Source organism: Electrona antarctica (assembly GCF_951216825.1).
Source record: "Electrona antarctica genome assembly, chromosome: 24".
NCBI classification, from domain to species: domain Eukaryota; kingdom Metazoa; phylum Chordata; class Actinopteri; order Myctophiformes; family Myctophidae; genus Electrona; species Electrona antarctica.
In genome coordinates this window covers 3,959,644-3,982,394 of record NC_136803.1, presented here as the reverse complement: position 1 = coordinate 3,982,394, position 22,751 = coordinate 3,959,644, and the positions used below count along the sequence as shown (strand labels likewise).

Sequence of the window (22,751 nt, the reverse complement as noted above, 5' to 3'; positions counted from 1 at the left end):
TGCGCAGGAATCCATCACGATCACATTTCACAACAACAAAGGCAATAGGTATGTCACCTTTCTGGTCACACCTTTTCAAAACAGCCAGAGGCCTTTTTAAGCCTGGCAGAAGAATATAGAACGGCCTGTGCTCAGTGAGCTGTGAGTTGCCTAATGTTTCTATGGCATAATTAGGCGGGAGAGGCGCAGCTGCAGGACATGAGACTAATTAACTAGGGCGACAAAGAGAGAGAGAGTTGTGTGCGTCAATTTAACAAAGGTGCAGACGATCAGTAATCAGTGGACTTGGACCCTAGACTATTTTTTTCTCCCTGGAAATAAAAATGTCTGGGTTTCCGAGGGTTTGGGCTACTACAGACCTGAATGAGAATGCTGCGTCGTTGTTTTTTGTTGTTGCGGCTGGGTCCATGTCGGGCTGGGTCCATATCTATGGCTGCGCCCCAGGCCCCCAGACATAGATGCATATGGACCCAGCCCCCTGACCCAGCCGCCCCCTCTCCTGGCTGTTCTGCTCCTACAAACAAGCTCTACCCTAGACTGTACAAAAAAAAGGGGGGGGGGGGGGGGACCTACCCCCGTGTTGCAGCCAAATTCGTGACCTATACAGTAGGCCTATTGCGTCTGTAGTTTTAGTTATTTTGCCACTAAATAATAAATGAATGAATCAAACGATACATAGCGCGCGTGTGGTTCAGTGATTTTGCGACCCCTAGAGTCGCAGTATTTAATAGGGCAACATAATGTCGAATGTCGATGTGACACACCGAAACCGTGAGCCTATCAGCGGAGAGCGTCATCCACCCATCTCCCTCCGCCTTCTCAGTGAGTGTTGCCATGTCCGCTTATTATTATTAGCGACTTTGGGGCTTGTTTCTTTTCTGTAAAGTTGCTTGTAGATATTATTGGTAGTTGTGGGTTGCGTTCTTTTTTCTTCTATATAAAGGTGCAATTGCTTTATTTGGGCTTGCTTCCTAATGTTGTTTAAACTAGTGTTTACATTTTCAACTCAAGTCAAGAATCCCCTAGCCTCGGAAACCCAGACGTTTTTCCATAACAAGATTTGTGTTGTTGAAATGTTTCGAAATACTATTCCACGGCTTTTTCCTTTTTTGAGCGGTGCCTCCAGGTGCACCACTCCATTAGTGTGTCCCTACCTAACTCCCTATACGTACCGTGTACGTAACGTCGTACGTGTCCGTCGTACGTGTCTTGTCTCTGTGAGCACGGAAAGCTGCAAGTCTGTCTCTTGTGCGTTTGGACGCCGACGCGGGAAGGCTCACCGGAGCTGGGCCGGGCCCCCTGGGTGCGTTGGGAACTGGTTTGCTTGTTTTTCTCTAGCTCTCTCGCAAAACCTGGCAACACTAGTGCTCCTCCTGTGTGTACCACGCGCGCACGCGTGCGTGTGCACTGTGCAGACAGTGTGTGTGTGTTGTGAGTGACATTGTGGATTATGGCGATGCCGTTGAGGGAGGCGTTGATCAAACCAAACTGAAACTCCCAGATGATGATCATGATGATGATGCCAGTGCTGCTGCTGCTCCTACATGCTAACAGACCTTCGCTTCGTCGCCGCTGCTGCGTCCCAGACACAGGCTGTTGTTAGCGGGGTGATGATGATGGGTGACAAATCTGACAATGGCGGATTAAAATAGCTGACGGGATCGCTTTTCAACACACCCAAAGAAAGAAACGCCGAAAAGGAGGGATACTAACTAAGGGAAATCAGGGATACCCGAGTCACGCCGTGGCTGGATCGAGGACCGTCCGAATCCGATGACACATCACATCGACCGAACTATGTTTTGTCAGCAACAGGCATCGATAACGACTGCAATGGTGTTGTTAAATATACAATACGAGGGATATTATTAATAATTATGGACCGGCGGATTGCGGCGCCTTTATATTATTTGCCGAGTTGTAGATTGGACACATTGTAGCGGTGGAGACTGTTACACTGTCTCCTCTCTCAGTCTCACACGCACAGCATTTTTCCCTTGTTTTATTGCTTTTTTCCATTACGTGAATATGATGGTATTTCCAGTGAGGGGACAGTTTCTACTTCTACGCTGTGCTTCGTCGTAATTCCCTGTGGTTTTGACACGTATCGGCCTATGCAAGCAACACACCCCAGGCATCTTTAAACAATACATTTGGGTTTTTTTATTTTTTATATATATATTTAACATGGGAACTCAGGTCACTGGGAGAAAACGGATCCCGAACCGAGAGAAGCTGACCGCTGAAGATGATGCTCTCAACCAGATCGCCCGGGAGGTACGTTTTATGAATTATTATTATTATTAATTATGAAGCCAAGGCTGTATGTGTTGAAGGATAAACCCACACTGCGCAAAATCCACCGGGCTGCGTACAGTACTGTATAGGCTACTGTTAGCTCTCTGGTCCATAGCCTTACTGCTCTTGCTCCCGTTGCATTAGAGCTATGGACCAGAGCTAGGCTACTGTCAACCTTTTTTCATTTCAAGGACCCTCCGTTGTATATGCATTAGGCCAGGGAGTGGACCCCCATTTGCTAAAATGTTTTATTTTATCTCTGGGTACCCAACCACACTGTAAAGTCCTAATGTAACTCTGAGAGGGTATAGGAGTCTGGAGGACAGAGGGTACAGGTGACCTGTACCCTCTGTCCTCCAGACTCCACTTGGTTCCACCTGTACCCTCTCAGAGTTTCAGACCCATAGGGTCCAGAAGGGTCCACTTGGTTCCACCTGTGCCCTCTCAGAGTTATAGGCCCCAGGAGGGTCCATTTGGTTCCATCTGTACGCTCTCAAGAGTTACAGAACCCACAAGGGTCAAGGGTCCAATTTGGTCTTGCAATCTCTTAGCTGGGGGACCTAAACTTTAACACCTCAAGGACCTTTGCGGGGTCCCCAGACCCCACATTGAGAACCACTGTAAACCATACAAGTCTACAACAAGTCTATTATGCTTCCTTGAAAATGTCACAACGTTTCCTGCAGAGGTTGTGACATTAAAGTCCACGTCAGTGACATGTCAACACGGTATTGTGTACCCCTCCTCGACTCCCTCGCCTACTGTTTTATAAAGAGTGCAAACACAGCGGTCATTAGGCTAATGTATTCACACACATCATATGCATTCATCCTAAAAAGCCCCGTCAGACAAAAGCTCCATTATTGGTGCTCAGAGAGCGGTGACATTGTTGGTTTGGCCTACATAGTCAAGAATGTGGACGGATAATGTAACCGACACAGACAAATGAATGGGGGGAATTGTTAATGGGTAAAGGAAGGAGTTGTTTCATGAAATAAAAAAAGGACAATCTGTGGAGATCAGATCAGCATCTTCTGTGGACTGTTCGATAAAAAGATGAAGATAATATGTGAAGTAGATCAGAGAGAGGACGCCTTCTGTCGTGGTGCTTTCCCGAGGCGTGTGCTGTGCCAGCTTTAGTGGGAATTAGACTTCAAAAACTATTATTATTGTATCATTTACAAGACCGGAAGAGGGTTGGGAATGCAGTGCTGACATCATTTCCAGAGGGAGATACCTCACACATGCCGCCATGTGTTGCGGGCATGTCTGTGACGGCTCTTCCTGTGATCATATGGTCTCTTTAGGGTTTAGGCATTCTCCAGGCACTGAATTCATTAACAGCCAGTTGTTTAATTGGTGTAATCGCATTATCTCTCCTCCTTTTGTATTCCACTAATTAAAGGAAATGTTAAAGACAATTGCAATATACAAGTCCATTGATACCATAAGCATATGAATGAATATGATTCTATGCTATTTTATTTTTAGATACAGACAGCATTTCCGTTGTTCAGCTGCCAGTTACTTAATGAACCCCCCTAGCATCACTATTCTGGGGGCAATCACTCTGCAAACAATTGCAAATGTACAAGCTCACAGCAAGTAGCAAAGCAGCATGTTGTAAGATTGTAGTTTGGCTGTTTTTGAATAGATTTGGTGTAATGGGGGGGGGGGGGGGGGGGTATGCATAGTATAGGCCCCAATTGATGCTTTCAGACTGTTTCTGTTCTGTTCTCGATACAGTTTAGAAGTGCAGTTGCTGGGTCCTCAAACCGGAAGATTCTGAGCAGGGAAAGTGAGTCAGTGTGAAGAAGTATGGAGAAGTTGAAACTATTAATCTGTTCTGTTCTGGAATCTGGATACAGTTTAAAAGTGCAGTTGCTGGGTCCTCAAACCGGAAGATTCTGAGCAGGGAAAGTGAGTCAGTGTGGAGAAGTATGGAGAAGTTGAAACTATTAATTTTGTTACAGCTTTCGCTTAATTCATCATTAATCAAATATGCCAGTCTCTGGCTTTCTCATTGAATTGCGTTGGCTCTCTTTCAGTGAATAAACCAGTTAATATTAAAAGCATAGTATTATGTAGTTAACCCAATTTTTACCCGTCGTTTCCCTCTATACCAGAAGTTATCAGCCACTGGAGTAGTAGTAGTGTATTGTGTTGCCCTCTTGCTGGGATGTTTCTGGGCTACCAAAACAAACAGTAAAATGTATTTATTGTTAACACATGGCAAAGTCACATACTATTCCTTCTAACCACACCAAAGGGTCAAGGGTGATATGTCCTGTTGCACGTTGACGCACGTCGTCCCAAGTTGTCCCAAGTGATTCAACGCATGGAATTCAACGGCCCAAACCACACCAAAGGGTCAACATGCAACTCCTTGCAACCGTTTGGACCCAAGGAGTCGCATGCGGCGACCCTTTTGTGTGGTTCAGGCTTTAGGATGTTTTGAGACAAAACAATGATATTAAGACATGCATTGCATATTGCACTCACTACGAGCCACATTGCTGAAAGCAATGAATGCCCAGAGATGAGTTTCTCAGGATTGGTTCCTCCTCGGCACGTGTCGTGCTCATGGGGATATGCTCATGGTCCCTATAAAGTATAAACCAAGGTCTGCTGACCTCTGCATCTGGAAGGAATCACCTCTGCAGCCTGAAGGAACTGACTGCATGGCTCCTGAATGGGTCCCTCTAGTGCAGTGCTTCTCAATTTCTCAAACTGTTTTCATGTCAAGGACCCCCCCCCCAAAAAATGTATTTGGCCGTGGTCCTCAACCTCAAAAATGACTTCAAAATTGGTATCACGGTCATTTCAAACATTCGCATCGATTACGATTAATGAGCAATTATTTCAAATCAAAATAGCCGATCTACAAGCTCACAACACATCACACTGTGACAGGTTTTGAGCTTGAAGCTATTTTTTATGGCACTATTGGACACTGAACAGTGAAGTATAATACAGTGTTAATTGGTTAATGAGGGTTCTCAATTTAGTCGATAATTAAATCCTATTAGAAATCATGTTGATTTGTTGATGCAGAAGAAAAATAAAATATAGCCGATCTACAAGCTCAAAACGCACCGCACTGCGACGCGTTTTGAGCTTGTAGATCAGCTATTTTTTCTATTTGAAATGAAATCCTGAAAAAAATTGGCTTTTTTTTATTTAATTGGAATCCTGAAAAAGAACCTTTTTTATTTAATTTCAAATTAATTTAGTTAGGGTTAGTTATAGTTATGTTAACTTTATGAACTAAATCCAAACACATTGGACATACAAAAGCAGGTTATGTTTGCATGTTTGGAATTGTAACATCTGAAATGAATCATTTAACCTGTATTCTGATACTAACCTGAGGGCCACATTAAGTGAAGGTGGGGGCCGCATGTGGCCCACGGGCTGCCAGTTGCCCATGTATGACCTACATGATTGGTTATCTATATAGGTTTCGATATATGTAATGTAGGTTAATTGCCCAGCCCTAATCACTGTGTAATAGAAGAGACCAATGTGGACACTGGAAACAGTAAAACAAAACGCCTGCAGTCTCCGAGGCTAGTTCTAGGTTTCGTGCTGTCATAACATGTTGCGAAAAAATGCAAGGGTTTAACAATGTGAAAATTACAGGAAAGTTAGTTATATGATTTAACTCTTCATTTGACCCTCACCTCCAGAGGTCAAATGCAGACACTTCACAGAGATTAAGGTGGGTCCAGACATGTTAAAAAGTCTCCACTCCACACCCAACTTCCCTTGTAAGCATGACTTTTGTCCATGCAGATTGTTCATTTACTTGACAACAGAGCCTTCTTTTAACATTTTTCCACTGGTCTGGGTGCAGGGGCCTGTGACTTTTCTCAATGGGGGACAAAGAGTAGATGGCCTTCCAGCCACTTCTCAGTTTGTGTTTCACCCATTATTTGGGGGAAACCATGTTGAATTAAACATGAATCATAAACGGAGGATGTTTACATTCTTAAAAGGCAGGACATGTACAGAAAGATAGGCAAATGAAAGGATTTCAGACAAACTTCCATTCTGTTGTGGCCAATTTGTCGCGTCTCGATGGATAGTCGAGACAACGTGTTCCACTCTGTCAGCAGCACACAACAAATGAACCCTGCTTCCCCGACTTGTTTGTTTGCTCACTGGCACAGAATGCAAGTCAGCAGTTCCTGGTCTCTCTCGGAGACGCCAGAGCAGCGTTGAGCTGCTGCTGTGACTGTAATTGTCAATTAAACGCACGTCCACGAAGCATTCCCACCGGCACGCTAATTAGGAAGCTCCTGGAGATGCAAGTGACATCACCACCAGATGGTTAAATGGGGTTGTATTGTTGCTGCTGTTTGAGTCCCCCCAGAGCAGCCAAACCCATACAGTATGTGCCCTTGAGCAAGGGTTCCCAAACTTTCCAGGCTGTGACAGACAACCCCCCCCCCCCCCCCCCCCCCCCCCAAATAATCATATTAGAACTGGGGACCCCCCCTAGCACCCTGACAAGCACATGTAATTGTAGGAGTTGAGGCATTTCATTTGTTTTCTTGGGGGGACCCCATCAAAATCATTTGGTGACCCCCATGGTGGCCCTGCCCCACAGTTTGGGAACCACTGCCCTTGAGCAAGGCCCTTGTAGTATAAGTGAGTCTGTTTCAGAACTAACCCTACAACAGCTGGGGAATAAAACCGTTTATATGAACAAACTATCAGATCGTGGTTCGATTTCTTGACTTATCCTACTATAAATGCGCCACGTCTCTGTGTGCGTGTGTACGTGTGTGTGTGTGTGTACGGTTGTAATGCACGTAACTCGAGAACCGTTTGACCCACTGACTTCACATTCGACACACGTGTTCCACACCCCCACAGGGAGTGCAGTGCCAGGTATCGAGTCGGTCGGACCCACGGTTCTCCAGAACCACCACAAAAGGCTCTGGTCAGGCTCTGCCAGTGGGCCTAATGAGGCCAACTCCTTTCACCTGGGCCAGGCTCTGCCAGTGGGCCTAATGAGGCCAACTCCTTTCACCTGGGCCAGGCTCTGCCAGTGGGCCTAATGAGGCCAACTCCTTTCACCTGGGCCAGGCTCTGCCAGTGGGCCTAATGAGGCCAACTCCTTTCACCTGGGCCAGGCTCTGCCAGTGGGCCTAATGAGTCCAACTCCTTTCACCTGGGCCAGGCTCTGCCAGTGGGCCTAATGAGGCCAACTCCTTTCACCTGGGCCAGGCTCTGCCAGTGGGCCTAATGAGGCCAACTCCTTTCACCTGTGCAATTTTCAGCCTCTGCCTCAGCCAATTGAGGCTCAACCAACCAATCAGGCTCTGCCAGTGGGCCCAATTGATTGACAAGTACACTTTTCAGTTTGCAGTCTTCACACACACACACACACAGGCACATACACAGATCTCCATGTGGGACACCGGCTGACAGTTAAAACGGGTGCTATGGCAATGTATGTCATTAGGTTCCCAAGTTGCATCGTTCCCAAGTAGGCCGACTACGACGGGCACGTACAGGTCTAGTGTATATATATATATATATATATATATATATATAGGATAGATGGATAGATATGTGTGTCTTGTAAATATTATAAAATAAAATATTGGCTAAACATATCGGGATGATACTGTTTTTATCACAGATATTGCAAGTAAATATCAGCATATCGATATAATGAACAATAAATCCCTATCCTCAATGTTTTCACATGAGTCACCCCCAGCCCCCCTGCCGCTACAGTACAGCACACGCCGTCAGACCTCACCCCGGCATGGTTCCCATTCATGAAATGAATCTCCCCGACCCACGCAGCAGCAGCCCAGTAAATTCATCTCATTCTTAGGAACAGACAATAGGACTCTCCATTGACAGATGCATCCATCATCCTTGTAGCGCCTGTAGATTATCAGGTTACAGCAGGATTCACTGTGTTGAGTGGAGAACCTGTTTTTAACCACTTAAAACCCTATATGGTTGAGCGGAGTCCCCCAGGGCCCTGTGCTACTAGTGTGTCTTTTTTGTTTTCTGCTATTGTAGGGGAAGCTTTTTATGGCAATAGCCGATCGACACACGGCTCTTTTCTGCTAAAGTTCCCCCACAATACAGATGCTGGGGTTTAACCCATTTTGGGCGGGAACCCCTTTTGGTGTTTTAAACATTATGTTATAATTTAGCTATTGAAAAATAGCAGATCTACAAGCTCATAGCTTGAAAAATCAAAGAACGACTGACATAGAAACATAGCTTTTTCAGAAAACTGTCAGGATTAGATGTAGAAGACATTTTTAGAATCTGATCTCGGGTCAAAATTAAACACGGTGCTGGACCCGAAAATAACAAGTGAAGAAAGAAATCACACCCGTGTGAACTGAGCAGTGCAACTATACTTTTATTGTGATGAGTACTGTGCTCTGTACGGTACAGTTTTATTGTGATAAGTACTGTACTGTGCTCTGTACTACTGTTCGGTACAGTTTTATTATTAGTTATACTTTTATTGTTATAGTTATAGTGCTCAGTGTGAATGGGCCTGTAGGCTGCTCAACAGTGCCACTTTTTAGTCACCAACCCAGTGGTATTTGCACTTCATACCCCGACCAAACATACATGCAACACACATAGATAGGGACACACGAAGCCAGTCATTGGCGTGCAACACTCACAAAAGAATGTCTGCTCACGATGAAGTGCTCTCCCGTCTTTTTTATTTGAACCCATTCTGGGCGGGAACCCCTGTTGGTGTTTCAAGCATTATGTTATACTTTAGCTATTGAAAAATAGCAGATCTACAAGCTCATAGCGCGCCACCGAGTGGCGCGCTACGAGCTTGTAGGTCTGCTATTTTTGAAAAATCGTTAAAATGTGGCGCAAATCATTGAATGTATATTTCAGAGCGAACATTTTTAACTAAAATATTTGCTTCTGGGGGGTCCCTGGAACTACATATTTTGAGATGGGGGTCCGTGGCCCAATGGAGATAATTCTGGGGGTCCTACATGAAAAAGGTTGAGCACCACTGACATAGAAACATGGGTTTTTCAGAAAAAATGTAGGATTTAGAAGCCTTTTTTTTAAATCGACCTCAGTCCAAAATGGGTTAACCAAAAGTGAACGTTTTGCCCACACAGGGCTTCGTCCACTAAAAGCAGTAACCAACCAGAAGACACCGCCCCCGGCAAAGACGATTCAGCCTGTAAAAGATAGATACACACCATTCATACAAATGGTGTGCAGCCAACTGAATTATTAATTCAAATCATTTCACTGCTTACCGACTAAGTCACCGGAGACCAGTATAACCTTTCTGAATCCATGGCTACATGACTGGAAAGACAACACACCAAAATGGAAAATTCCTGCACAGTTTGGTTGTCAATAAAAGGGATCAGAGACAAATATACAAACGAGAAGTTTAGAGAACACAGCCCATATTAGGCCATTAACAAGCTTCGAAAATGCTTAGCTTTAGAGATGCTTATTCCATTTCTTGTGTGTGTGTGTGTGTGTGTGTGTGTGTGTGTGTGTGTGTGTGTGTGTGTGTGTGTGTGTGTGTGTGTGTGTGTGTGTGTGTGTGTGTGTGTGTGTGTGTGTGTGTGTGTGTGTGTGTGTGTGTGTGTGTGTGTGTGTGTGTGTGTGTGTGTGACCTACTGTCTACTGAACAGCTGTGTGTGTCACTTGTACTTATTGGTGTTTGTATTTCGCTATATTGTTTACAGACATATGTGTTTGATTATACAGTAGACTAGACATGCATATGTAGCCTTTGCATACTGTATGTCACGTGTGTGCTGCTACACTTCAGTTTTGGATACTTTGTTTACATTGGCCAATAATATGTCTTGCTGTTTTTCACCGAAAGGTTAAACTATTGATTAGATTTACAATATGATTGCAGACTCCGAGCATGCACTGTCTTGGTTTACAGTACTCCCGTTCCATTTCTGAAATAGTTTTACTTCTGGAGAAGTTTGCGAGGATCGTGTGGAATGAAGCAAAGAAAGACCTTTTTAGTTATTCTTTAAAACCCATTTTGGGCGGGAACCCCTTTTGGTGTTAGCATTACGTTATGCTTTAGCTATTGAAAAATAGCAGATCTACAAGCTCATAGCGCGCCACCGAGTGGCGCGCTACGAGCTTGTAGGTCTGCTATTTTTGAAAAATCGAAGAACCACTGACATATAAACATAGCTTTTTCAGAAAACTGTCAGGATGTAGAAGACATTTTTAGAATCTGATCTCAGGTCAAAATGGGTTAACAGCCTCGCAGTAGATCTGTCTGTGTTTTGCTGCACTGCCACTAGTGCTGCAGTCCAAAAAACTCCATCACCATAGTGATGGGTTTCACAGGCTACATCCACGCTCAGAACTATGCCAAACAAAAACACTGCATGCACTGATTAGGACTGGAATACTGAAGCGTTAGTTATTCTCTTTCTGCTGTAGGGCTGTCACTGTCAATGACATTTTACATGGCGATTCATTGTCACACGAATAATCACAATTTAACGATTCTTTTTATTTTTTATTAATATTATTTGTTTTACACTGGGACATTAATACATAAAAAAATGCATTTCTGTTTGACTTGTTGTACGGGCTTCATAAACAAAAAGTGCACATAGGGCAGGACAAATGACGTACACACTATCTGCTATTTCCACAATAATATCTAGTTAACATTTTTTTTCCCACTTCGACGTGGAAATGGTTATAACAATTATGCCAAAGATAATTGCGACTATCTGGAATAGTTGCTTTAATGGGCGATTATGTAATAATAATTGTGACAGACAGGACTAGGCTGCTGCGGATTCTGGTATCTCTGTGTGGAAACCCTTTCATAAACCAACTCATTCAAGAGTTAAGATTAATATTGTTTTACATATTTTGCACAAGTGCATAAGGGTAAAGTTATTATTTTTGCAGCAGCAATCATGTACATAATTGATGTATTTTATACATAGGACCACACTGGAAACAAGCCTGTGGTGGTGAGTGGTGACGCCGTACAGGAGGCTATTGCAGTAGTCGAGTCTGGATGTGATAAAAGGCATGAATGAGTGGAGTCTCAGCAGCAGTGTGTGATAGCATGGGACGGAGGTGGACGTTTTGGTGATCTGGTTGACATGGGTCTGGAAGGAGAGGGTGGGGTCAAGGATGACACAGAGGCTGCGAACTTCGGTGGACTCAGGGGGTGACAGACAGCTGTGGAGCCAATCAATAGTGAGGGAGAAGTCACGAGAAAAGTGGGTGAGAGAGTCAGGGCCAATGATGAGGATTTCGGATTTATTGCAGTTGAGCTTTAGAAAGGTATTTTTGCATCCATGTTTTGATGTCAGTCAAGCAGGAGGTGAGGGTGGACTGTGGAGTGGGTTATGGCAGTGATGGTTGCGGAGTGGAGATACAATTGTGTGTCATCGGCATAACAGTGCATCTCACTCTTTGTATATGTATATAAAAATCTGCCTGCAATGTGACATGTGCCGCTGTTTGGGCTAACGGTGGTATACAGTCTAGCTATGTTGTCTGGCAGGCTGTGTGGGAGAGTTGACTGCAGTGACAATGTTCCTGTAAGCCTCTCCTTAAGTCCCTGGGTGTGGGCGTCACCCAGCCATGGAGGAAGTGATGCGTAATGGGGACTACAGCCCTTGTCATGCTTAGTGGAAAGGATTAGCCTTTTGGTGTGTCTGAATTCTGCCGGGCACATGCACAGACTGGGGCAGCGTGCTAACCATGTTGCCTCTTAAAATCACAATTATTTTTTGCATAAATAATCGTCATATCATTTCCATGTTTTATCATTTTGTTTTAATACATTTTCAAATATTAAAAACGGCAGATCAGCAAGCTTAAGTTAAAATGATTAAATATGTCTGTATTTTCTTTGTATATTTTAAGTTATTTGTCATATCTTCCCTACGTGATTTGTTTTAACCCATTTTGGGCGGGAACCACTTTTGGTGTTAGCATTATGTCATGCTTTAGCTATTGAAAAATAGCAGATCTACAAGCTCATAGCGCGCCACCGAGTGGCGCGCTACGAGGTTGTAGGTCTGCTATTTTTTAACAATCTAAGAACGACTGACATAGAAACATAGCTTTTTCAGAAAACTGTCAGGATGTAGAAGACATTTTTAGAATCTGATCTCAGGTCAAAATGGGTTAATTCCGAAGCCTAAAAGGAAAACGGAAATGTTATTTTTATTTGTGTCCAGTGCCAAAAACACAATTAAACTGTTATTTTGTGTAATCCTGACACAGTCCTACTGGACACGTGCACAGGCCTGGCAGCGTGCATGCATTGCTACATGCATGTCGCATGCTGCATTGTTGAACATTGCACTATGCTGATGCTCCAATAGCAATTATGACACGCAATACTCCACAGGCTGGTGCACGACTATAGCAGTGGTTCTCAACCCTTTAACCCATGTTGACCTGAGATCAGATTCTAAAAATGACAGTTTTCTGAAAATCTATGTTTCTATGTCAGTCGTTCTTCGATCTTTCAAAAATAGCAGACCTACAAGCTATGAGCTTGTAGATCTGCTATTTTTCAATAGCTAAAGCATAACATAATGCTAACTCCAAAAGGGGTTCCCACCCAGAATGGGTTAAGGCCGCGACCCCCCAAGATAATCATATTTGAACTGGGGACCCCCCACCCAGACAAACACTTTGACATAAAGCTCACAATGCCTTGCGCATTACTTTCAAAATGTTTGCCTCTTTCTTAATAATACAAATAATAATAATATCTGGGACTGATATAGCGCTTTTCATGACACTCAAAGACGCTTTACATGTGGGGGCCATGGGGGGAACAAGAAAAAGGACAACTTTATTAGAAAAAACAATTACAAATAATTAAACTTCTTATATTATTGACAATTTGGCCAATGTTTGACCAGTTTTTATAGTAGGTCTATAGTTTTTTGATTAGGCTGCTCCTTTGTTAAATTGACGTGCACACACGTACACATACTCCTCTCTCTGTCGCTCTAATTAATTAGTCTCACTCTCATGTCCTGCAGCTGCGTCTAGTTTCTCCTGGCAGATCCTGCCGGGAGCTGCCTATTTAAAGCAAGGTGAGTTCCAGTCTAGAGAATCACTGGTCCAGCAGCATTATGGGTAACTTTCTGCTGCATGGAAAATATGTGACACCAGAGCTATTGAGAGTTTTAGTTTTCTATGGGAGAGTGTCTCATTATATGATATTCAATATTCAACCATTTATTGCCTATAATAGCAACTTAAAGGTTGTTTTGGAATGCGTTTAGGTGTGCTCACAGGCTAGCTCAAAATTTGAACTCGTAGATATATTTATCGATTCTGACATTTTCAATCTACGAGAGTTCAAAGACTTATAGCGAAACCACCTGCCTCAAAGTAACACTGTACAAATGCAAAATATAAGGTGCTTTCCTGGTTGCCCCTAATATTGCAATTATACTAACTAAGAAAAACATTTTTAATGAGAGATGTAGTCACTACGACCACAAATGTCCCAAGAAACTAGCTAGCCTAGCCACCAAGTTTGCTAGTGTTCTGGGAGAACAGAGCAGCTGAATTCTTTGTTTTGATTTAGGTGAATTGTGCTGGTTTAACCCACGGCTAGAAGGCTGTTTCAACCAATCAGATTGCTTCCTCGAAACGACCTGTGGTATAATCAAAAATAACTCTTGAGTCTTGCGCGATGGATGGGCGGCAGCACACTCACACCACACGGTCACTAGGTCATTGCATCCACCACTTGAACCCTATAGGGTCCCTAATATTCTTGGCATGTCAATATGTTCACATCAGCACAAATGGGAGGGGACCAAGTATGGACCCCTTTGGGGACCCGAGTCAACAAAGCATAGCATTTAAGTGGTTTAAATATTGCTATCAATTTTCAAGAGCATATACAGTAGCACATAAAGGACTGCACTATAGTGCTAATAGAAAAGGGTTTGTGCAGGGCGGCAGAAATGTGATAGCCAGGGAGTCGAGTTGTAAAGAGCGCATGGTGGTTATGGGTGGAGAGGGACTGTGGCTCTGTTTTTGTTTGGATTTCCCAAAGCAACGCTTGGCTGTGTTGTGCCAAGTCGACCAAGGATTGATGGCTCCAATGGGTTGGGTGCGTCCGGTCGGTGGTGGCAGAGACTGCTCACAGCTCTAAAAAAGACTGGGACAGCTGTCTGTTGTGCCCCCCCCCCCCCCCCCCCCCCCCCCCAAATAAATACTATTGTTATTATTGCATTACATGTCTTTAACCCATTTTGTGCGGGAACCCCTCTTGGTGTTAGCATTATGTTATGCTTTAGCTATTGAAAAATAGCAGATCTACAAGCTCATAGCGCGCCACCGAGTGGCGCGCTACGAGCTTGTAGGTCTGCTATTTTTGAAAAATCGAAGAACGACTGACATTGAAACATAGCTTTTTCAGAAAACTGTCAGGATGTAGAAGACATTTTTAGAATCTGATCTCAGGTCAAAATGGGTTAATGTACTGTATGTTTTTGTAAAGATGATCTAAAATATGGAAAGTAACTCTTAACTAAAGCTGTCAAAGTATTGTTGTGGAGTAAAAAGTACAGTAGTGGTGTGATCTCAGGTCAAAATGGGTTAAGACAGAGAAATAAAGTTTATTGGATATAGCGCGCAGATCGATGAAGTTTTGATTTTAACCCCAGGGAGAGGAGAGATTGCCGTGGAAGATAAATAGAAAACTAGAAAATGTGCCCGTCGGGGCGCAGGTCAGGTTGTGGCCTCCTGGTGGCGCTATAATAGGCCAATGTGAAAAGTGGGCCATTTGTTCTTACACCATTGATGGCAATTGGATGATTTGAGGCATTTTGTTCCAAAAATGTGTTTTGCAAAAATCCTCCTGTTGGTGGCACTATAACAGCCCAATGTGAATTGGGTGGGATATATTCCTCAGCCTAGTAGGAAAGTCTGTGAAAGATTTCACGTAAATTGCACGCTGCGTTCATGATTTGAGGCTATTTGTTTCAAAAGGGCCAATCCTGCAAACTTTGAAAGCCCATGTTAGCTAATTAGGATGGAATATGAAATATCGGACAGATCCATCTTGAACACATGACTATAGAGATAATGTGTACGATTTGCGGGATTTTTGGACAGAATCTGGAGGAGTAATATAACATTTTTTTTTTCAAAAGTCGGCCTCCTGGTGGCGCTATAACAGGCCGTTACATCGCAATATTTTGTCCATCTTGAACAAAATGTGGAGAGAAAAAATATATTTTCAAAACAAACTGCTCAAACTTTGCACAAAGTATTTTTTCAGATGCGGGATCCACGTCAAAATAATGTGTATTAATTTGGGGGTCATTCACATGAAGACGGTTTCAGAACCACTGCATTAAGACTAGAGTCTTGCCAGCCCCTAGAATTCATCCAGTGGGACACCCATGAGATCCTTCCTCTGGTAGAGTGGAGGAACATCTGGAAGATGGAGCAAGCGTACCCTGTTGTTAACCCATTTTGGACTGCTAGGGCTTCTAAGTCCTGACAGTTTTCTGAAAAACCCATGTTTCTATGTCAGTTGTGCTCAACCTTTTTCATGTCAAGGACCCCCAGAATTATCCCTATTGGGTCACGGACCCCCATCTCAAAATATGTTGTTCCAGGAACCCCCCCAGAAGCAAATATTTAGTTAAAAATGTTCGCTCTGAAATATATATTCAAAGATTTGCAGCACATATTCACGACTTTTCAAAAATAGCAGACCTACAAGCTCATAGCGCGGCACTCGGTGCCGTGCTATGAGCTTGTAGATCTGCTATTTTTCAATAGCTAAATTATAACATAATGTTTAAAACACCAAAAGGGGTTCCCGCCCAAAATGGGTTAATGTGATTGATGGTGACTGCCTGCCCTGCAAATATGTTGACAAGTCACTTCATTTACTGGAGAACCTTCTATTGAACTATCACCCAGAAAGACTTGTTAGATACTATAGATTTCACTTTGTTTCCAATGCAGTCACTTGATTTGATAGAAACCATAATAAGACAACTATTCATTGGCCTCTGCATGAGATGTGAGGAGAGTTGTCAGGCAGTGCTTAATTTAATTTGTAAAATTATTAGGTGCCCGGAGCTCATGCCTCGACTAAAGTCTTGTAGATTTAATGGATGGTGTCCGCCGGGCATTCCACATTTTGGTGGCACTGTCTGGCAGAGTAGTAGAATGAGGAGAACTTTCCCATGTTTGTTTTATACAGCAAAGTGAAGTCCTTATCCCATTTTGGGCGGAACCCCTGTGTTTTAAACATTATGTTGTAATTTAGCTATTGAAAAATAGCAGATCTACATACAAGCTCATAGCGCACCACCGAGTGGCGCGCTACGAGCTTGTAGGTCTGCTATTTTTGAAAAATCGTGAAAATATTTATTTCAGAAAACTGGATGATTTAGAAGATTTTTTAAAAATTTTGAGGTCAGGCCTAAATGGGTTATTTGACACTCAAAGAGCCCTATCTACTTCATCATATGAGGAATAGCGGAAATGTACGAGCTTGTAGATCTTCCTGTTGATCTGCTTGTAGATCAGCTTACCTTTTAGGGTAATTTTGAAAGGGATATTTCACTTTCAAGTTTCACCATGTTTGAGGTAATTTTAACGTCTACTCAGACTTTTGTGTTTCACCACAGACAGTTTTTAAGTAGCTTGATTCAGTGTTTTTGATATTCAGACATTTGATCAGACACGCCCCCTTCGTATACAAACCCATTGTAACTTCAAACTCCCATTTGAATCATGATACGGTAGATTCATTGAAAATAGTAAATAATACCCGTCCTTGGTTCTGGTGACTGATATTCTCCTAATGTGTGAGGGGGCGTATTCTCACAATTATACATTTTCATTTATTTTTTATATATATTTATAAAACACTATTAATGAAAAAAGTAATAAAAAACATGGTCCCCTGACTCCTCTCATGCATTCGAAGGACAATATCAGTCACAGTATCAGGTGCTGATGTTTACTTTTCGATGAATCTAACATAGTTAAAATTGATGAATCTAGTTTGAATTGAGTTTGAAGTTACAGTGGGTTTGTATACTGTAGGTAGGGGGGGTGAGTCTGATAAAACAAATATCTAATATCTAATATCTAAATACGGAACCGAGCAACTTAAAAAACTGTCTGGGGTGCTCACAAAAGCCTGAGTAGAGGAAAAATGACCCCAAACAAGTTTGAAGGTGAAATGGCTATTGGAGAAAGAGGGGTTGGTTGGGGAATGAATGACCTCCGCAAATGATCCCTCCAGGAATATAACCCATTCTGACCTGAGATCAGATTCTAAAAAAGACAGTTTTCTGAAAAAGCTATGTTTCTATGTCAGTGGTTCTGACTACAAGCTCGTAGCGCTAAGAGCTTGTAGATCTGCTATTTTTCAATAGCTAAAGCATAACATAATGCTAACACCAAAAGGGGTTCCCGCCCAAAATGGGTTGTTAAAGCAACAGTCAGGATATTGTGTGCTAAAGTGATAGGATTATACAGAGGAACACTGTGACTCTTCCAATGGCCTGTGAAAGCAGTATGATTATGGTCGATGGACCGCTTCCACTCACAACACACGTCTTCCCTATTTATCCTCTTAACAACAGCTTATCCTTTTCATTGTTTTCTTTTATTCAGTGTTTTTTTTTTCTTTCTTTTGAGTTGGTTTCATGGTTTGGGGTCTTTTTCATATAGTTACATTTATTGTTATTGGTTATTTACTTGTGGTTGCATGACTCACTTCTCATCCGTTTTGGTTTATTTTAAAATAGTCATGGTGTTATTTTACTGCTCTGGTGTTTTTATCATTTTGCTGTTCTAGGACAGACCAAACCAAACTAAACGTACTGTACCGTCTGTCGGCTGGAAACCTCATTATATCAAACGTTACTGTTCAGGTTTTAAATTCAAAAATAGCAAAAAGTAGCCGATCAAAACCCGTAGCTTCGGACCTGTTGAGCTTGTAGATCTGCTACATTTGACGCTGTAGTTTGATCAAGTAGGAGCATTCATTTTCCCGAAAAAAATAAAAGTTAAAATATGGAGATTCCTTAATTATTATCCCTTCTCTTTTGTTGAAGACAGTTATTTGGGGGCCTCTGGCTTTCTATCAACTGGCTCACAGCAGGCCAACGCAGTGTGCGTGGTAAACAGGAGGGTGTGTGCGTGAGTGCGTGTGTGCGTGCGTGGCGTGCATGCTGTTCTTGCGTTCCCATTAGACCACGTCCGGAGCCTTCCTTCCAGGAAGTGTTAGGACCTGAGGAGTTGTAACTCACCATGTGGTTGTTTTTATTATTCGTTGAGTGTGGGGGGGCCCTGTGTCTGGGATGGTGGAGAGAGAGGCCTAAGTCGGGTGGTGGAGAGAGAGGCCTAAGTCTGGGATGGTGGAGAGAGAGGCCTAAGTCGGGTGGTGGAGAGAGAGGCCTAAGTCGGGTGGTGGAGAGAGAGGCCTAAGTCGGGTGGTGGAGAGAGAGGCCTAAGTCGGGCGCCGTTCGGCACAAATGATCCCCGGCCAGTCACAATACTGCAGTACAGGGGTTCTCAAAGTTTTTCATGACAAGGACCCCCAAATGTATGTATTTGGCCGGCAGACCTCTGACACCTCTCTCTCACTCAGACATAACCATAAACAAACCCCATATGCCCATATACACTAGGGATATATGGAGATCCGGTTGTCCAGAGCCACAGATCATCGGTGCAGTAACAGGTCCATTTTGTACCATTTGTACACTCTCAGAGTTCAATTAACCCATTTAGGCCTGACCAAGTTTTTTTTAAATGTTCTAAATCCTCCAGTTTTATGAAATAAATATTTTCACGATTTTTCAAAAATAGCAGACCTACAAGCTTGTACATGAGCTTGTAGATCTGCTATTTTTCAAGCGCTAAATTATAACATAATGTTTAAAACACCAAAAGGGGTTCCCGCCCAAAATGGGTTAAGAGTGACTGATTTTACAATATAAATTGGGGTCCCGGAGATAGAAATGCCATTAAATGGGTGTCCAATTGAAATGGTTTAGAATCACTGCTAGAGCTGTAGAATAGAAAGCTTCTCTTATGGGGTCCCCGCCCTGGCACATCTTTTCGATTTAAGGAATTGAAAAAGTTTGACAACCACTGTAGAGAACGCAACTTCGTTGTGTGTGTGTGTGTGTGTGTGTGTGTGTGTGTGTGTGTGTGTGTGTGTGTGTGTGTGTGTGTGTGTGTGTGTGTGTGTGTGTGTGTGTGTGTGTGTGTGTGTGTGTGTGTGTGTGTGTGTGTGTGTGTGTGTGTGTGTGTGTGTGTGTGTGTGTGTGTGTGAATCCTTTGTGCTGCGTTCAGAGCACAGGTCTGCAATGCATGCATGTTGTGTACAGGATCTGATCCTTGAACCCTGCTCAACATGTTGTGTACAGGATCTGATCCTTGAACCCTGCTCAACATGTTGTGTACAGGATCTGATCCTTGAACCCTGCTCAACATGTTGTGTACAGGATCTGATCCTTGAACCCTGCTCAACATGTTGTGTACAGGATCTGATCCTTGAACCCTGCTCAACATGTTGTGTACAGGATCTGATCCTTGAACCCTGCTCAACATGTTGTGTACAGGATCTGATCCTTGAACCCTGCTCAACATGTTGTGTACAGGATCTGATCCTTGAACCCTGCTCAACATGTTGTGTACAGGTTCTGATCCTTGAACCCTGCTCAATGCATGCATGTTGTGTACAGGACCTGATCCTTGAACCATGCATGTTGTGTACAGGATCTGATCCTTGAACCATGCATGTTGTGTACAGGATCTGATCCTTGAACCCTGCATTTTGTGTACAGGATCTGATCCTTGAACCCTGCATTTTGTGTACAGGATCTGATCCTTGAACCCTGCATGTTGTGTACAGGACCTGATCCTTGAACCATGCATGTTGTGTACAGGATCTGATCCTTGAACCCTGCTCAATGCATGCATGTTGTGTACAGGATCTGATCCTTGAACCCTGCTCAATGCATGCATGTTGTGTACAGGATCTGACCCTTGAACCCTGCTCAATGCATGCATGTTGTGTACAGGATCTGATCCTTGAACCCTGCTCAATGCATGCATGTTGTGTACAGGATCTGATCCTTGAACCCTGCTCAACATGTTGTGTACAGGATCTGATCCTTGAACCCTGCTCAATGCATGCATGTTGTGTACAGGATCTGATCCTTGAACCCTGCTCAATGCATGCATGTTGTGTACAGGATCTGATCCTTCAACCCTGCTCAATGCATGCATGTTGTGTACAGGATCTGATCCTTGAACTGCTCAACCCACTGATCTGGATTAAAGCCTGCCTTGGCTTTGACCTCTGTAAGCTCTCTCTCTCCAATCTGCACCAACGCCGCTGGTTTTGAACTCCGATGAGGCTGCCGTTACTGGAGATGTCTCTTTGGAAGAGACTATGCATTGCTTCGTAATAAATTAGGCTCTGTGCACAACTGTAGTGCCGGGTTTGTCCAGAAGCAGCGGGCATACCTGCAGTTCTTTTTTTTTTCTCCCATATTCGTCATAAATCATTTTCATGTTGAAAAATGTTTATATATCTTCAAACATTTTAATAAAAATAGCATAGATCTAGTATTTTGGGGGCCCTTAACCCATTTTGGGCGGGAACCCCTTTTGGTGTTTTAAACATTATGTTATAATTTAGCTATTGAAAAATAGCAGATCTACAAGCTCATAGCGCGCCACTCGGTGGCGCGCTATGAGCTTGTAGATCTGCTATTTTAGAAAAATCGTTAAAATGTGGCGCAAATCATTGAATATATATTTCAGAGCGAACATTTTTAACTAAAATATTTGCTTCTGGGGGGGGGGGTCCCTGGAACTACATATTTTGAGATGGGGGTCCGTGGCTCAATAGAGATATTTTTTTATTTTTTAGAAGCCTTTTTTTTTATCGACCTCAGTCCAAAATGGGCTAAAAGCTTGGGAACGCTTGGCCTACCGTCCCGGTGTCAGTTCCCACTAGAAGCATCTGTCCTGTCCCGTTTGCTCTCGGCTCTCCTGCTGCCTCCATAAAGTAGACATGGGAGGGGGAGTGGACTGCACACTCTTGTTAAAAATGAATTATGCAACCTTTATGGCTAATGGCTATGCCATGTGTTTTTCTTTTCTTCTTTCTTTTTTTAATGGCAGCCAGTCAGCTCTCAGAATGATGTCTCACTCTCCTAGCTCCTTGTTCTCAGTTATTTTTAGCCTCATGTGGTTGTAATTAGTTGGTAAGTGGGTTTCGTTCAATTATTGCCGTTTTGCTCGGCAGTGGAAATACGTGGAAGTCGTTGCTTTTGGGTGGAAACCGTGTCCAAAACGGCTACTTTTCAGGAAAAGTTTTCCAATGGATCTAATGTAGTTATTATTTAATAATAATAATAATAATGATCTAACCCATTTTGACCTGACCTCAAAATTTAAAAAATTCTTCTAAATCCTCCAGTTTTCTGAAATAAATATTTTCACGATTTTTCAAAAATAGCAGACCTACAAGCTCGTAGCGCGCCACTCGGTGGCGCGCTATGAGCTTGTAGATCTGCTATTTTTCAATAGCTAAATTATACATTAACATAATGTTTAAAACACCAAAAGGGGTTCCCACCCAAAATGGGTTAATACATTTCATTGGTTAAATATTTATAAAACAGACAGACACACTTTCAAGACTTTTATCCTAGCATCCTGATTCCTTACTATAGTTTGGAAAATGTTCAAGTGTCATTACAAATTAAAAATAATGAACATAGCCTACAAGTTCACACTGTTGCAATTCGACACGTTGTGAGCTTGTAGATCGGCTATGTTTAGCTATTTTTGCATGATATTGTCGTACGACAAAGTATAACATAGTGTATTCATTTATGAAAGGTTGAAATGTGAAGGCCTCTGCCTGGCAGCGATGATATTCATCTATTAGTTTTGTTTTGTTGTTGCTGTAGCCTATATTAGGTTAGCTTGTGGTGGTCATTACCTAAGGGCTCTGTGTTCATCAACTTGACATTCCAGTCGATTTGTAAAGGGGACTTTAAGTTCAATATGATACATACCAACTAAGATACGGCTGAAGTCCTTCCCGCAGCTGGCTCGGGTTCAAAATTCGACCGAGGCTCTTTGTTGCATGTCATCCTTCCTATCTCTACTGCCTCTCCCTCTCCCTCTCTCTCTCTCTCTCTCTGTCTCTGTCTCTGTCTCTCTCTCTCTCTCTCTCTCTCTCTCTCTCTCTCTCTCTGTCTCTCTCTCTCTGTCTCTGTCTCTGTCTCTGTCTCTCTCTCTGTCTCTCTCTCTCTGTCTCTCTCTCTCTGTCTCTCTCTCTCTCTGTCTCTCTGTCTCTCTGTCACTGTCAGAGTGCTGAAAAGTGATGAGGGTGAGGTGATAACGTTAAACACTTCCAACCT

The 22,751-nt window shown here is 43.0% G+C and overlaps 2 protein-coding genes across 3 annotated transcripts in view; one reads left to right on the top strand and one right to left on the bottom strand.

Annotated features, from left to right (window-relative positions):
* LOC306917469 (four and a half LIM domains protein 2-like) overlaps positions 1–495 on the bottom strand; it is a 65,776-nt gene extending 65,281 nt beyond the window's left edge. Inside the window, exon 1 of one of the 2 annotated variants that reach the window (XM_079495696.1) lies at positions 360–495. The gene's annotated coding sequence lies outside the window, so the exon portion shown is untranslated. The remainder of the gene's footprint in view (positions 1–359) is intronic. The other variant, XM_079495695.1, reaches the window with a different exon arrangement.
* Positions 496–1,216: 721 nt separating this feature from the next.
* The window catches only part of LOC306917467 (leucine-rich repeat flightless-interacting protein 2-like), a 75,771-nt gene continuing 54,236 nt past the window's right edge, over positions 1,217–22,751 (top strand). The window contains exon 1 of the mRNA XM_079495693.1: positions 1,217–2,277. Coding sequence (XP_079351819.1) covers positions 2,188–2,277 — 90 coding nt within the window. The 5' untranslated portion in view covers positions 1,217–2,187. The remainder of the gene's footprint in view (positions 2,278–22,751) is intronic.